Source organism: Lucilia sericata, unplaced genomic scaffold (genome assembly GCF_015586225.1).
Source record: "Lucilia sericata isolate MDLA Ls3-8-SP2 unplaced genomic scaffold, ASM1558622v1 Contig003647F_arrow, whole genome shotgun sequence".
NCBI classification, from domain to species: Eukaryota; Metazoa; Arthropoda; class Insecta; order Diptera; family Calliphoridae; genus Lucilia; species Lucilia sericata.
This window is the reverse complement of record NW_023996968.1, coordinates 9679-25879: the sequence shown is the minus strand read 5'-3', so window position 1 is coordinate 25879 and position 16201 is coordinate 9679. Positions and strand designations below refer to the sequence as shown.

Sequence of the window (16201 nt, the reverse complement as noted above, 5' to 3'; positions counted from 1 at the left end):
TACATACATATTTATTTCCATATGTACATATGTATGTATTTATATAAAAACTAAATACATGTGTGCACTTATTCTTTTAAACAATTAAAACACTTTTATTTCTGCATTTACGATTTATTGATTCTTTTTCAAATTACGTTTACATTAATATTTATTATAGATCTATCTACATTATAGTATAAAATAAAATAAATATAAAAGTACTCATGCTATATTTTTTTAAGCAAAAAAAAAACTGTTAAAAGTTTATTGAAAATGGAAACTTACATTTAATTAATTTACTTAAGATACAATACTACAAAAATAACAAAAAAAAAAAAAAAAATATTTTACTTAATATTTTTCTGTATAATGACCCATTTAGACCAAACGAAATTAATTAACTTGGAGATTTCGATCGAAATATACACGAAATTAGTTATTTCCAATAAATTTTGTTAATTTGAAATCAAGTAATTTTGCTTACCCATCTAAGAATGATTATATATAGATTCATATGAATGAAGCATATATTTTCATATATGTTCATATCCAATTTGGGGAAATTGGGCATAATCTCCATATATTTCCATTCATATCCATATATGGACAAATTTTTATATATGATTCCATATATGACATGATCATATGTCGGCAGCATTTCGATATGAAAATATACGTATGTATATGGTCATTGATAAATTGTTATGAATAAGGCTTTAATGTTTAAAATACAACAAAATTTTATGTAAAATAATGTTTTCTCGTGTAAGCAGAATCCAAATAAGTATCAAATACTCCGGTCTGAACAGTTAAGATTTCGATTTTCGATCGAATCTTTAAATTTTACCTAAAAATTGGATTTATTGCAAATTTGTATACAATGTTAGAAAACAGGTATACCCCAGGAAAATTAGGCAAAAAATGAACAACTAACAATTTATACAAAGGTGCAAGAATTATATTTATTTTGCATTTTTAATTTTATATACATTTATAAGAAAACCTTAGTATTTAATTTATAAGTTTCGGTTAAACGGTTTTCTAGAAATCGTACCGAGTTTTTTATAAGCATTCTTAGTTAATAACAACTATTTTTTCTTTTCAGAAACCGACGACTGTACAATTTTTTCAAAGACGTTAATACTACTGTACTCAGTAAACAGTACATCGTATTAAGAAAGAAACGTTAAACTAAATAATTAATTTGCGACTTTGAAACATCAAAATTTAATCATTTCATATATTTGTTAAGTAAAATAATCAAATTTAAACGAATTATTTGAAATTTTGATTTTCAAAGTGTAAATATTTAACTGATTTTTTCACTCTCTTGGAGTATTAGCTCCGAACGAGGGTTTTGAAAAAATCAATAGAGAGGTAAACAAGGATAAAGACATGTCAGCAGATTCACCTAGGCGTTCTTCTGGTAATGCCAGTCGTGGTATGATGGCGGTTCCTGCTATAGTACCACCACAGGTTGTTAGTGATCGATCAATTTTGGATTCAGCTATTGGCTTTATTAATGAAGTCACTTTAGCCCAGCAGCCTCCAATAGATCCGAAAGATACTATAACTTGGGCAAGATTTGAAACAGCTGCTGATATAAGCGACCCACGTTTTGGAGATGATTGGGAATTAGAAGGTAATGTTGCGCCTCCACTTCTATTAATACTGGGGTATGGTTTGGGTGTTCAAGTTTGGGCAATACCAGCGAATGGTGAAGCCGTTGAAGTACTTTCTTGGCGACATGGCATAGTGTCGGCTCTAAGAGTTCTTCCAACTCCGGTTTCAACAGTAGCTGTAGAAGAAAATGGTCGTGCTGATGAACCCATTGATGCATTTGGAGAGAAAAGGCCTTTAATTGCTTTAGTAGATGGAAGCTCAACGTCGGGATCTCAACCACAGTTCTGTGCAGTTAATTTTATATCTCTTAAAACTGCCGCGCAGGTGAAAACTATTAAGTTTAAAAATCCAGTTATTGATATATTGGCTAATCGTTCGTCGGTAGTTATTACTTTTCATGAACGTATTGCCGTTTTTGATGCCCGTACTTTGGAGGATCGCTTATCGATTACAACATGCTATCCCAGTCCAGGGTAGGTTCCGAACAATTAAAAATAGTTTTAATAAACAAGTTAATATTTGTAAATAGTTCATTATTTTATTTATTATTTTTTTATTATCCATTCATTCAGTAAGATAAATCCACAATGCCAAAATAACAATATTACATTGTAAAATATCATTGTTCAACAAAATGTACACAAATAATCACAAAAATAAGTATGCAGAAATACGGTCAGAAAAAACAGAAAAGTAACACAATTATTTATTAAAATCAATTATGTTAATTATTATTTACAACTTTTTTCTGGATATTTTGGTTATTCGAGTTCTCATTAAAGGAGAAGTTAAATAGGTGCAAAATTTAAATAACAAAAGTAAGTATACAGATTATTTCATTATGTCTTTAATATAATGATATTAACAAAATTTATAAAATTATTATTACCTTCTAATAAAATAACATGAAAATAATCCTCTTTTTGGGTACAATTTTTCCCTCTTCTGGCCTTTTTGTTATATAAACCCGCGGAGTTTTGGATCGGATGTTCAATAATCTCCCTTGTTTGATCTTATAAAGCATTAGCTGATGATATTTTAACTTTTAAAGAAATTATATCTTTATAATAACTGCAATAAATTTTAAACAATATATAGCTTTCATATTAGATATGTATTTAACAGCGATTTCCTAAAATGTATTTCTTAAAATGCGAAATTAATAATATTTGTTCTAGTATCCATTAATTAAAACAAGTTTTTTGATTCCATTCGTCCATTGCACACTGCAATACTACCAATATTCTTCAGATGGTGACAATGTCAATAACTTACTCTACATACCGGTTCAGAAATTGGTTCTTGTCCAAAATAATAAGTTTTTCATATTAAATCAGGCTCAATTAGTGGTATAAATACGAATTAAATAAATTTGAACAGAAATGCGTTATAATTTGTTACTAGAACAAATAAAATGTTCGATCCGTTATTGTTCAAGGTTATTGTCTCGAGTATATCAAGATATGATTGATAGCATAATTTTATATTTTGGAAATCGAAGGATTTGGAAAACCTGATTAAATTGAAGAAATTATACACAATAATCCACATTTTCAATAATATAATGTAAGTTTTAACAAATCGGAATTAAATGTACTATTAATTGCAAAATAATAACTCTTTCTCAAAGTTAAAAATTCAACTTCTAATGCATCATTCAGAAGACCGACCTTATGACCAGATCCAAAACTAGGGGTCTAAAGTGGAAAAAATTCGAATAGAATGGGGAGAAACAGTTCTAAAAATTACACTAGTTTACAACGATTTTGCTCATAATATAAAACCTATATGTATTTCTTTATTTTGGCCGTCTAAGTCCAGAAAAAATATTTAAAAAAATCTAGGACGTCAAATTTTTGAATTTTTCATAAAGAAAGAAAATGCTAAAAAAGAGTTAAATTAGGAGGAAAAAATTAACTATTTAGGGATGCATTTATTTTTTATACAAATAATTTTACTGGTCTTCCTCACAACTCTCTAACAATGGATTCCTGTCACAAAAATATTAAAAATTACGTTGCAATAATCTTAAATCTTGGTGAATAGACGCCATTTTTATCACTCACACTTCCAAGAGTTTTTCGGAAAAAGTATAAGTGGGAATGTAAGAAATGAACTATGAGGGATAAATTCAGATGCGTAATTTTGTAATTCCGGAACAAAATGCCAATAATTTTAGACGTAATTTTTATATTATTGATTTTTTTCTGAGTTGATGGTTAGATTCCCAAAACAGGTGCAAGCACCCAAAAATCAATTCTCATTTTCAAATATTTTTCCATCACTACTGAAGAAGGATGCTTAACAAAAACCACTTTATCTCAAAATTTCGACGTATAGGAAAAAAATAAAAATTGTTAATTAACCACCGGACATAGCCCTTTCCAAAAATATATGTTTCATTCCATGATCAAACAAAAAATATTAATTTGTAAACTTGTGTTATTTTTTGGAGTCAATTGAGCCAAATTTAAAGTTTCCCGAATAAAAAGTGGATAATTTCCAAGTTATTGTGTGAAAAATATTTTGAATTTTGTTAATGCCATTAAATCAAAAACATATTGAAATGATATGTATACTTACTTTTGTTATGTAAATTTTGCACCTACATATTTAACTTCTCCTTTAATCGAATAACCAAAATTGTGTTACTTTTTATTTTTTTTTTGAGAAAATAATATCCCTTTTAAGTAAAACAAGAATCAATATTTCCGTTGATATTTGTGAGTAACTGTAAGTTGTTTTGCTTGCTTTTGTCTTAATACATAAAAACATACGTACATATATATATATACATACATACATGCATACATACATACATACATACATACATACATACATACATACATACATACATACATACATACATACATACATACATACATACATACATACATACATACATACATACATACATACATACATACATACATACATACATACATACATACATACATACATACATACATACATACATACATACATACATACATACATACATACATACATACATACATACATACATACATACATACATACATACATACATACATACATACATACATACATACATACATACATACATACATACATACATACATACATACATACATACATACATACATACATACATACATACATACATACATACATACATACATACATACATACATACATACATACATACATACATACATACATACATACATACATACATACATACATACATACATAGATACATACATACATGCATGGGCAGCATTTTACAAAACAAATCGTTACATGTTCCGTTACATTCCCATTAACAAATAAGTAGGGTAATATATTTCATTATTTATTTATTTTTTATCTTTTTAAGTATCAACTTTTTTTAATAACTTATTATGGTGAAAGGTATATAAGATTCGTCACAGCCGAATTTATTTTTTTTTTTTTTTTTTTTTAAAGATATAAATAATTACAACCAAATCTTTCAATTAAAATTATTAAAAAAAAAGAATTTGCACCTAAATTTTTTACATAGACATTCTTCATTCTAGCCAATGAAATGGCTAGAATGAAGAATGAAAAATTGTGTAAAATGATAAATATGAAGCACAACTTCATATAAATATGTATCTTTTCACTTTAATGGTTCGTTGGTTTAACAAAAAATCCAGTTCTAAGCTATGCAAATAATTTGCAAATTAATTATATTATAACTCTACGTTTACTCTTTTAGTATAAATCCTAATCCTGCAGCCTTAGGTCCACGATGGTTAGCATATGCGGAAAATAAACTTTTGCATTCAAAGCGTAGTGGAGGTGGCTGTGATGGAGATGGCGTAGCAAGTTATACAGCCACTGTACTGAATGCCTCAAAATCATTAGTAAAAGGCTTACGAGAGTTAGGAGAACAAGTCGCTGCTGGATTGACGGGCACTACTGGCAGTACAAGCAATTCTAAGAATACGTCCTTTGATTCCGGTTGTGGTCTTGAAACGAAACAATCTGGTATAGTTACCATTATAGATATAAAGGTATGAAAACAATATTAACTTTTCCACTAAACACACTATTATATAGTTTTAACAAATATTACTTAAACGTAGCATAATATTATGCTCAGGCGCGTTTTTATTGAAAAAAGTGTAATTAATTTGAAATTAAGTAAACTGTAGTAAACCTTTTTAACATATTTTTCTTATCCTTAGAATATTTGCTGTTTTTACATAAATAGAAATAATATAAAAAATATTAGGGTTTTGCTGCGGAATTATAGGTAGCTAAATGAAAATTGTGTTGATAATGTTTGTTATTCTAAAAACACTTTTGTATAACAACATAAATATTTTTAGTTTGCATTGAAAAATATTTTTTTTTTTTTTTTTTTTTTTTTTTTTATTTAATTTGTTATTATACAATTATAACTGATTTTATATAATAATAATAAATATAATTTTATATAATAATTTTTCTTATCAAATATTTTTTTCATTCGTTAAACATTTTTGTTAGACTTGTTTCTTATTGAAAATAAATTTTTATTAAATAATACTTAATCGTATTGATATCGTGAATATTAAAGATATTCCAATAAATTGGTACATAGCTTCTCCTTAGCATTATAATAAGGTATTAAAAGTCACCATAATTATATTGTGCGCTAAACGAGTTATTAGCACTCAAAGGTCACAAAAATGCGTTTGATGATATTACACCCTGCATAACAATTTTGAAAAAAGCTTTCACACATAGAAAAGTTGATATTTTATAATCAGCTTTTATATCCTTATAAAAGGACTTCAGAGTTTAAAGGATTACAATTTCAAACGAATATTTTAAATATTTATATGTATAGCCCAGAAAAATAAGGGTTTTGCTGCGGAATTTTAGATAGCTAAATGAAAATTGACACATAGCATCTCCATAGCATAAGTAAGGGATTAAAAGTAACCGAAAATATCATGCACGCTAAGTGAGATATGTCGCTTATTATGCGTCATACGCGTGATGATGTTATAATTTCTATAGAGTATTGATTTTCCTACATTTTGGTCGAGGAATATTTTCGCATATTAGTTGTTTTCGAGCTATAGTGCATTGTTTTTTCATTGCAAAGACATTTTCAAATCTTAATAACACCAATACAGATACTGTCGAATTTTTTCTTTCTCATATTAGTTAAAAGTACATAATTAATTTCTGTTGCACCCCTTATCACAGCATCACTCTCTGGCCCTTAGTGTAATGTCCGTCTATCCGAAATTTCCGATGGGGTCATAGGTTACTTTATGAATATATTTTGAAAAAATTTGGTCCACAATCTACGACATCAGGAAAATATTTCCACTAAATTTCATTGAAATCAGAATACGACTTCAGCTAGCTCTAATGTAGACAACCAACTTTAATTTGTATTGAAAATTCAAAAATTGTTACAAAATATTTAAAGATAAAGTCTTATCTTAATAAAATTTGGTGGGAATATTACTCTTAATATGTGAATTGTGACCCCCAATTTACTTCTAATTCTGATCATAAATATGACCTGTAATACTATCTGAAATTATGGATAGACAGCTATTGAACAAGTTATTCGACAAAAACAAATTTTTGTAACCTTTGACCCCCAATATCTCGCAAAACCACACAAGATATTTTCGGGGAATTTTTATTCCATACTAATTATGCTAAGGGGAAGCTATGTGCCAATTTTTATTTAGCTATCTGTAATTCCCCAGATTGCTCATTTTTTTGCCTAAATTTCCTGGGTAGGTAGTACTGTATAATGCCAATATTGGTATGGCATTATATCTGTACATTCTATCTATATCCTTTATTTGACTCCCTTAGACAAAAAAATCGAAAAAGAAATTAAATTTAAAAAAGTTCTCATTTACGAAACATTTTGAAGCAGAGGTTGCCATCTTCATCTTCATTTGATATTAATACCAAATTTTTTATATAAATTTGGAATTCCATATTTTGAAATCATATGTCCTTTGAACTTTAAAGTCACAGAGTTAATGCTAATGGTCCACAGTTTCCTGCACACATAGATTTGTCCATGTGTGAAAATGACTGTTAGACTGTAGACCGCTCAGTTGAATAGGTTCACTATTTTCTTTATATTCAAATACATTTGTTTGCAAAAACTAATAGAGAATTAGTTATATTAAAAATCTTTATAGGAAAATGATGTCTTTTACATATAAGACATTTTTTTATACCATAGGGCTTCAACAAGTCTTAAAATATTGACGTTTTCCAGAGCTTAACAAATAAAATAAACGCAAATTGCTTTTCGAAATCTATTATGGCTTGTTTGGCAGGGTTGTATTATAACACTGTTATTTATTTTTGAAAGTAGTATGCGATGTTTTGAAAAATGCATACCGAATGTGAGAATGTCATTAATTTGTAATACAATTATCTTATAACTTTCAGAATCCTCTGCGTGATTGCAGTCCCACTTCGGGTTTGTCAACATCTAACAATCAAACAGCGGGGACCGATTCAATTATAGCTCATTTTATAGCGCACTCGGAAGCATTGGTTGCAATGGAGTTCGATAATTCAGGAATGCTTTTAGTAACAGCTGATCGAAGAGGGCATGACTTTCACGTGTTTCGTATTCAACCGAATCCTGTCGGTTCCAGTCTTGCAGCCGTACATCATCTATATATATTACATCGTGGCGATACAAGTGCCAAAGTGCAAAACATAACGTTAACACTGGATTCGCGCTGGGTTGCTGTTTCAACACTTCGAGGCACAACCCATGTGTTTCCCATTACGCCATATGGAGGTGCTATGGGTGTAAGAACTCACACTTCTCTGCATGTGGTTAATAAATTATCTCGTTTTCATCGTTCAGCCGGCCTATCGGCTGAAGGACGCTCGAATTCCCCAATTTCACATTCGGAAAGTACAACATTCACCCAATCTCTGCAGCCTTATCACAATTCAACTTTACCGCCGTTTCCCCGCCCAACGGTAGTTATGCCGTTAGCTCAGTTGAGACAACCATTTGCTCTGGGATCTCCACCGGGGTCGTCAACTTTAGCAGGAGTTAAATCTGTTACAGGAAGCTCGGGATCAGGATCACAGCGTCAAAGATTATCCTCATTATCAGATGATAGCGGAAAGCCACTAAGTGTTTGTGCTATTTTTGCAAAATCACGATCGTGGCTTTTGGACCCCCCAAATGTTACTCGGGAAGCTCCACACCGTATACAGCGCAAAGCTGTAGATTCCTTGTTTATAATGGCCGGACACGGAGCTCTTATACAATACGATTTGGATACAAAACTTGCTTCAAGTACGAATATTTTTTAATGTGTATACATATATATGGTGATATAATCCTATAAAATAATTTTTATTTAGATGTTGCCAAAGATAAAATATGTGACGATACTCCCATTGAATTAGAAGTAGAAGCAAAAGCACAATGGAACTTGGGTAGGCGTAAAGAAGGGTCTCAGGAGATAATGCCCCCACTATCAGCAGATAATTGGTTAATTAAAAATCGCAATTCTTGCATGTTAACCGATAGCGCTCGCCAATACGATGACTCAGATGATCGGAGCGAATCTTGGCTAGCGCAGGTTGAAATTATAACACACGCTGGACCTCATAGACGTCTCTGGATGGGACCCCAATTTGTATTTAAGACTTATAACACACCAAGCGGGTAATTTGTTTATTTAATAAATAAAAATAAAAGTAAGTTTTTTTCATTGATAAATGTTTTAGGTCAAATTTAAGTCATGTCGAAATTGAAGCAGTAGAAATAGGTACATCAAAATCTAGCACTAATTCAACTTCCGAAAAAATTGATCATTCAAGCCCTTTGAATATGCCCTTAACTGCAACAAGTCGCTCTAGTGCTGTACCGGTTCTTATAGAATCTGGATCATACAGTAAGAAACTTTATTTGTTACGCTTTTAATTACATACATTTTATTTGATAATAAAAATTTTTTAAAAAATCTCCAGGCAGCATTGAACAAAGCCCCAAACTGATGGATCGTTTTCGTCACGATCATTTAGATTCTGACTTTTCCGTAGCTCATGGTGATTCTCGTTTAAAAGAAGACTTGGCCGATGCAATGCGCGAATCTCCTTCTGCAACCGCTTCCTCTAAAGACAGTGGTAAGTTTTAAGTAAGATCATAATTAGTTCTTATTTATATTGTATATGAGTTCTATATTTAGCTCATCTTTTTGTGTTATTGCTTTGTTCGTCAAATTTAATTGCTTATTATTTTTACTTAACTGTGTATAATTAATATATGTACATTATAATACCACAGCACTACCTTATAGCCAATACTGTCCTGATAGTAAAAAGGCTATTTTTAAGATCAATTTTGTGAAAAAACTTCCCGAACCGGAAGAAATTTTTGAAATGCTTTTGTTCGTTATTTTTACTAAAACTATTTTAATAATTCTCATATAAATGTATACTATTATATATGTATAATATGCAATATTATAGTGATTTATTAGAAATTTCATAACAGGGTTTTAAAGAGCAATATTCTCTTTAAGATAATGTAATAAAAATGCAATAATGTTAGAAAAAAAATTATTTTTCTCATTTAAAAAAATTAATTATACAAAACTTCATCTCCTTTGGTACGGGAACTTTTTCACGATCGCGAAAAAAAATAATATCATATTCCTTAACATCTGTTCACGCCCTACAAAGCCTTGCTATGGTATTTTTGATATTTGCAAAAATTGTCATACCCCTAATGTACATACTATATTAATGTATAAGAATAATTGATCACTTGTATAAATACGAGAAAAATAAAAAACAATTTTTTGGAGTAGGTCCTCACTACCCTACCTGCAATTGAAAATCTTGTTCTCAGTACCTGCAACCATTTCAAAATGGGTGTCAAAAATTCCGTAATTTTGAACTTATCGCGGGAAAAATAATTAAAATTTTTGTTAGTGTATTTCTGACCCGCAAAACTACTTTTAGTGTATTAAGATTTAAAAAAAATCCCAAAAAATTCTGAAATGGACTAAACCAAATGCCAAACTATTTTTTTTAATATTTTTCTGTACAAGCTAAAAATTACGACAATTTTGACACCTATTTCAATAAAAAGCGAAAATAATATGCTTCCCCAACCCACTAAAAATTATTTTTGGACTAAAATACTCTACAAAAATGTTAAGATTATTTTTCCCTTAATCAGCTGAAAAGTACGGAGACGTATTGCGAAAAAAACGAAGATATTTTGTTTTTCAAAACATATACTGAGGTCAGAATTTGCAATCGCTGGTAGGGAACTGAGGACCATTCAAAAACAAATATTTTTCTCGTATTTAGTGCATTAATACGTATCGACGATTGAGAAGAATTCCTACATGAAATTCTTAAAATGGCTATTTATCGGGGCACTCTAATATACAGCTTTAAGTCAGAAGCAGTAGGAACTAATGAAAATAGTAAGACAACTTATTAAAATATTAAGTTCAAGGCTTAGTGCCTATAAAAGTCGAGAATCTGCTTCGTTAGGGTTATGACTTTTTGATTCTTTTGGAAATATACTTTTTGCTAAGTAAAAAAATATTTGAACTCTACATAGAAATATAAACAACTAAAAAATAAAAATATAAACAATTAAAAGTGTATGACTTTTAGATATTTTTGCAAATATTGTATATTACATCCCCTATAAACTTGAACAATTTTTTATGGTATATTGATTTTTGCCTACAGTATAAAGTCACGTGATCATGTTACTAATTTTGCTATCGACTTTCTGGGATGTACTTTTCGTGAATGTAACTTTACGTACTTTACTTCGTTTTTTAAAAATTTTAAAATATGGGTTTCCACTCGATTTGTGCAATATTTTCAATGTTCTTCATTCATCACGTAATTTTCAGATTGACATATCGTTCGTCACCTGAAGGGCAAACGGCCTTATCTAACATTTTAAAATTTTTATAGGAGAAGCAAAAAACTATTTAAATTGGGAAGTTTGTTTCTATCAACGCAATTTATTGTTATTTAATAAACAAATTGTTTAATAGTGAAACCTATCATTTGTTATGGTAGTTGACAATGGCGTATAGCAAAAAAGATAAATTAGACTTTTACCTTTAATATTTAAATGCTTTTTTAGATATGGCCTTTTGTTAATAATATCGCAAATTTTGGATCGAGGAGTCCAATTTTGTTTGTGAACATTTGTTTTGATGCAATATATTAGAATCAACAATAAAATCGATTTTTGGTTAGTTAGGGCCGTTTGCGTTTCAGGTGACGCGTTACAGATTTACATACGTTATCAAATTTTTTTCATATTCGTATTTAAGTAGGGCGCTCAAGTCTGGAATAGTCTGTCTTTAGATCTTATGTGTCGATTATGGATGATATGGCACCAATCGAAGATCATGGTCAATAACATATTTTTCAAGCTTTCGCCTAAAACCGAGCCTTTAAACCTTTTATAAAATATTTTTTTTGAATAAGGAGGTTCATGAATCATAATAGATCTAGTACAGTGATGTACATGCATATATTTAAAATAAATCTATTTTGTTGTTGCGATGTTGTAAATAGTATTACATATTGATAATAGCGATTTCTACTCTTGGTAGTACTCTTGTAGGTTTGGTTATTATTGTAGCTATATTAGCGGTTTTCACTCTTGGTAGTTAAGTACCCTTGTAGGTTTGGTTAGTTTTATAAATAATACTATTTACATCAACGCAACAACAAAATGTATTTATTTTAAATATACATCGCTGTACTAAATCTACCAAGAATAAAGTTCTAGTATATAAGCGTGGTAGATTTACCAACAAAATAAATAGCTGATAGACTTACCTCATATAACATAAATTGAAAAATAAAAAATATAAATTTATAAAAAATAGAAAAGTGAAAAAAAGAAGTCAAAAATAGATGTTTTTGGAATATCTCAGGAACAAGAAATATCAAAAATAAAAAACGTGGTTGTTTATTTTGGACAAACTTTTTGGTTAATACTGCTGTTGAGTTGAAAATCTTTCGCGTGTATATTTCGGGTCGTCCCGCAGCGGAGATGCAATTGTCGTGGGATGGTCTAATGAAGTTTTTTGTTCATGGAATTTACAAATTTGGAGACAGAACGCATATACCTTTTTTGCTTAATACAACCATTCGGTACTCACGCTTTTATAAAAAAATTATAACCGCTAATATATTTACCATACTAATCAAACCTACAAAAGGGTACTTTACTACCAAGCGTGAAACGCTAGTATTTGTAGAAAATAATATAAAATAAATTCAGTAGTGAGAAATTTTACTCGGAAGAGTTTTATAGAAACCGAAATTTTTTTAAGGATCGGTCCGTAGTTGACCATACCCCCCATATAAAGCACCCTGAGATATGACTATAACGCTCATTACTGGCTTAAAAATAACTGTATGGCGATGAAATTCGACATAAACAAATTTGATGGAAACCGAAATCTTTCTACCAATTTTTATGATGATCGGTTCAAATTGAACTCTCTTATAAGGTACCTTGTTGAAATTATTTTTACGCTCATTACTGGATTAAAATTAACTGTATGGAGGTGAAGTTTTATGGGAACCGAAAGATCTGGGTCCATAATGGATCTATGATATCATTAAAGACCTTTGTTCATTTTAGTTATTAGTTAGTTAGTTTGAAAGGATGTATATACATTAAATCGAAAGAAAAGCACCTAGTCCTCTATCGGGCCTGTTGCGCGCTCCTTTACCAGTGCCTCAGGTGGGAATCGAACCCAGCACCTTCGGTCTACCAGATTAGAACACTAACCACTAACCTACCGGAGGCCATGTTCATATTAGTATCGATATTTTATAATACAATTCAGCATTAAATGAATACATGTATGAGCAAATTGTTGTAAACAATAAAAAATAGTTGATTTATAAATATATAAATCCATATTTAGTCCCAACTTTTGAAATACACTTAAATTTTACGAGATATAATTTGATGGTGAGAAATTTTATATCTCTTCATCTATAATAAAAAACTTGAATAAGGAATTATTATAGGAAGTCGGAAGCTTAAAAGAAAAAGTGTATGCACACTTTTTCTTTGTCTTATTTTGAAGTCGTTGAAACCTTGAAGAGAAACTACCACTGAATTAAAATTTTTAAGCGCTTTAATGCTCCATTTTTATACCTTTCGTCTTCTTGAGAAGGGAATACACATATAAGTTTGTCATTCCGTTTGTAATTTCTATAATATAATTTTCCGACCCTATACTGCATATGAGCAAAATCAAAAAATTTTAAGAATTAGATAAAAATTTTTTTCGACATTTTTTTTCCTCTGACAAGAACCATATTCAGTAGTTGAGTTGGATAATAATTACACATGATAAATATGAAAACTTTAATTATTTTGATTGATGCGCGCAAAAGTTATAGCGGTTTAAAATAATAAAATTTAAAAAATCGTTAAAATTACGGGTTAAGCTATTTTCCAATAAAGTAAGTACCCATTAGTAAACATTTATAGGGACTATCAGCGCATATTAAAATAGTTATCGCAAATTTCATATTTCAGAAAATACACTGATAATTAAAAATAAAATTACTTAAATTTTTTTGCAATTTCTTTCCAAACTCAAAATTTTGCTAATAAAAAATATCAAAAAAATTGTTCTAAAATTAGAGATGATTTTCAATGCATTGCAAAATAAACTAAGTTAATATCTCAGTCGGTTTGAAAAATATAGGAATTTGAAGTTTTAGGTCGTAAAATTGTATATCCTTAAAATATTTTAATGCGCACCGGGTTTTTGGCATAATGCAAAAAGAAAGCTTTTATTTGACACTAATATTTACGCAATTCATTTGGCGCTATAGTTGTCTGAAAGCAAAATGTTTTTTTCAGATAAATGCTGCTAGGACCGCTATAAATGAAGAAATTTTATTTTTCTTTCGCAAAATTTTGGTTACATTTGTTTACAACCGTATATATTTGCACCTAAAAGTACTAATGAAATTATTATAAGGATTTTTAGATGTCCAAAGTGTTTATAAAGGATGGCTCTGTAAGTTACGAACTAAGAGTACAGTTTTGAAATTTATGAAAAAAACTATGGTAAATTTTAAAGCATTTTTTTTCGTTTTTAAAATTTTAAATGTTCATAAAGTTGAGAGATAATAAGCAAGTGGTCTACAATTTTGGACATACATATGTTTTGGTATATTATACCAAAATGTATCAAAATATTTACAGTGCAGTGATTGATAGAAAAAATATAAGCCATAATCAGGAAGAAATTTACCAAACTGAAGAATTTCAATAAAAAACAATTAAACTGTATGCCTTTAACGAAAGCATTGGAGACATAATTGGAGGGGACTTCAATGCAAAACATACCTATTGGGGATCCCGCTTTACAACTACCAAAGGGAAAGAATTACTTAAAGCAACTAGAACGACCGGATGTGAAGTAATGGCACCTAAAAACCCAACATATTGGCCTAAAGATCCAAATAAACAACCTGATCTTATCGATTTTTTTATCACAAGAAAAATGTCTAAAATCGTATTAAAGTAGAAGATTATTCACTAACAGCAAAAAACATAAATCGACCTATGCAACGGAATTCTCCAATTAGAGTTAATTCTTCAGAATGGGCGAAAACTAATATGGAAAAAGCCGATATCTTCTCAAATTATCTTTCAAATATATTTCATGAAAATGAGCAAGTTAACGGTAATATGGAAAGTTGCCGAAGTAATTATGATAAAAAAACTGGGAAAACCAGAGACTGAAGTAACCTCCTATAGGCCAATTTCACTGTTACCTATTCTTTCGAAACTTTTTGAGACTATATTTCTTAAGCGTTTGAAACCATTAATTGAACAAAAACTTTTTATACCAACGCACCAATTTGGATTTCGCAACAATCACTCAACTATCGACCAAGTTCATCGCATAACAAATGTAATTGAAAAATCCATGGAAGATAGAATGATATGTTCAGCCATTTTTTTAGATGTGTCAAAAGCATTTGATAAAGTTTGGCACTCTGGACTAATTTATAAACTAAACGAACTTTTTCCCAACAAATATGTTCAAATTATAAAGTCATACCTTGAAGGCAGATACTTTCGTGTCAAGCAGTAAGAAGCGTTTTCGAATCTGAAAGAGATAAATACTGGCGTTCCACAAGGAAGCATATTGGGAGAGATATTCCAGTGCCAAGAAATACAACTGTAGCAACATTCGCTAAATCAGTCCACATTAGCTTTACTAACAAAAAGACAAATAATCTACCCATCTACATAGAAAATATAACAATTCCCTACTATAATAGCGCCAAATATCTTGGAATGGCATTAGACGCAAAATTGCGATGGAACTAAATATCAAATGGCGAAAACTTAAATGGTTAATTGGTAGAGAAAGCGTTCTATCAATAGAAAACAAATTGCTAATATATAACCAATCAATAAAACCAATCTGGTTATATGGTATAAACCTCTGGGGTTGCGCTAACAAGAAATATATCGACCAAATCCAAAGATTTCAAAACAAGGTGTTAAGGAGCGCTGTTAAAGCTCCTGGTATATTCGGAA

General features: G+C 29.9%; 1 protein-coding gene across 1 annotated transcript; it reads left to right on the top strand.

The window, feature by feature from the left end:
- The first annotated feature begins 1087 nt into the window (after positions 1-1087).
- On the top strand, positions 1088-9980 carry LOC119614911 (breast carcinoma-amplified sequence 3 homolog). Its single transcript, XM_037971004.1, has 6 exons — positions 1088-2078; positions 5327-5624; positions 8035-8908; positions 8977-9283; positions 9346-9512; positions 9589-9980. Exons 1-6 carry the CDS (start codon positions 1378-1380, stop codon positions 9753-9755), a joined length of 2514 nt encoding a protein of 837 aa, XP_037826932.1. The 5' UTR covers positions 1088-1377; the 3' UTR covers positions 9756-9980.
- Positions 9981-16201: the final 6221 nt, after the last annotated feature.

Excerpts from the sequence above, each read along its gene's own strand:
- LOC119614911 (XM_037971004.1), top strand. The coding sequence starts at position 1,378 with ATGTCAGCAGATTCACCTAGGCGTTCTTCTGGTAATGCCAGTCGTGGT. Across the intron at positions 8,909-8,976 it reads GGATACAAAACTTGCTTCAA|ATGTTGCCAAAGATAAAATA; the intron begins GTACGAATATTT and ends ATTTTTATTTAG. Across the intron at positions 9,284-9,345 it reads ACTTATAACACACCAAGCGG|GTCAAATTTAAGTCATGTCG; the intron begins GTAATTTGTTTA and ends TAAATGTTTTAG.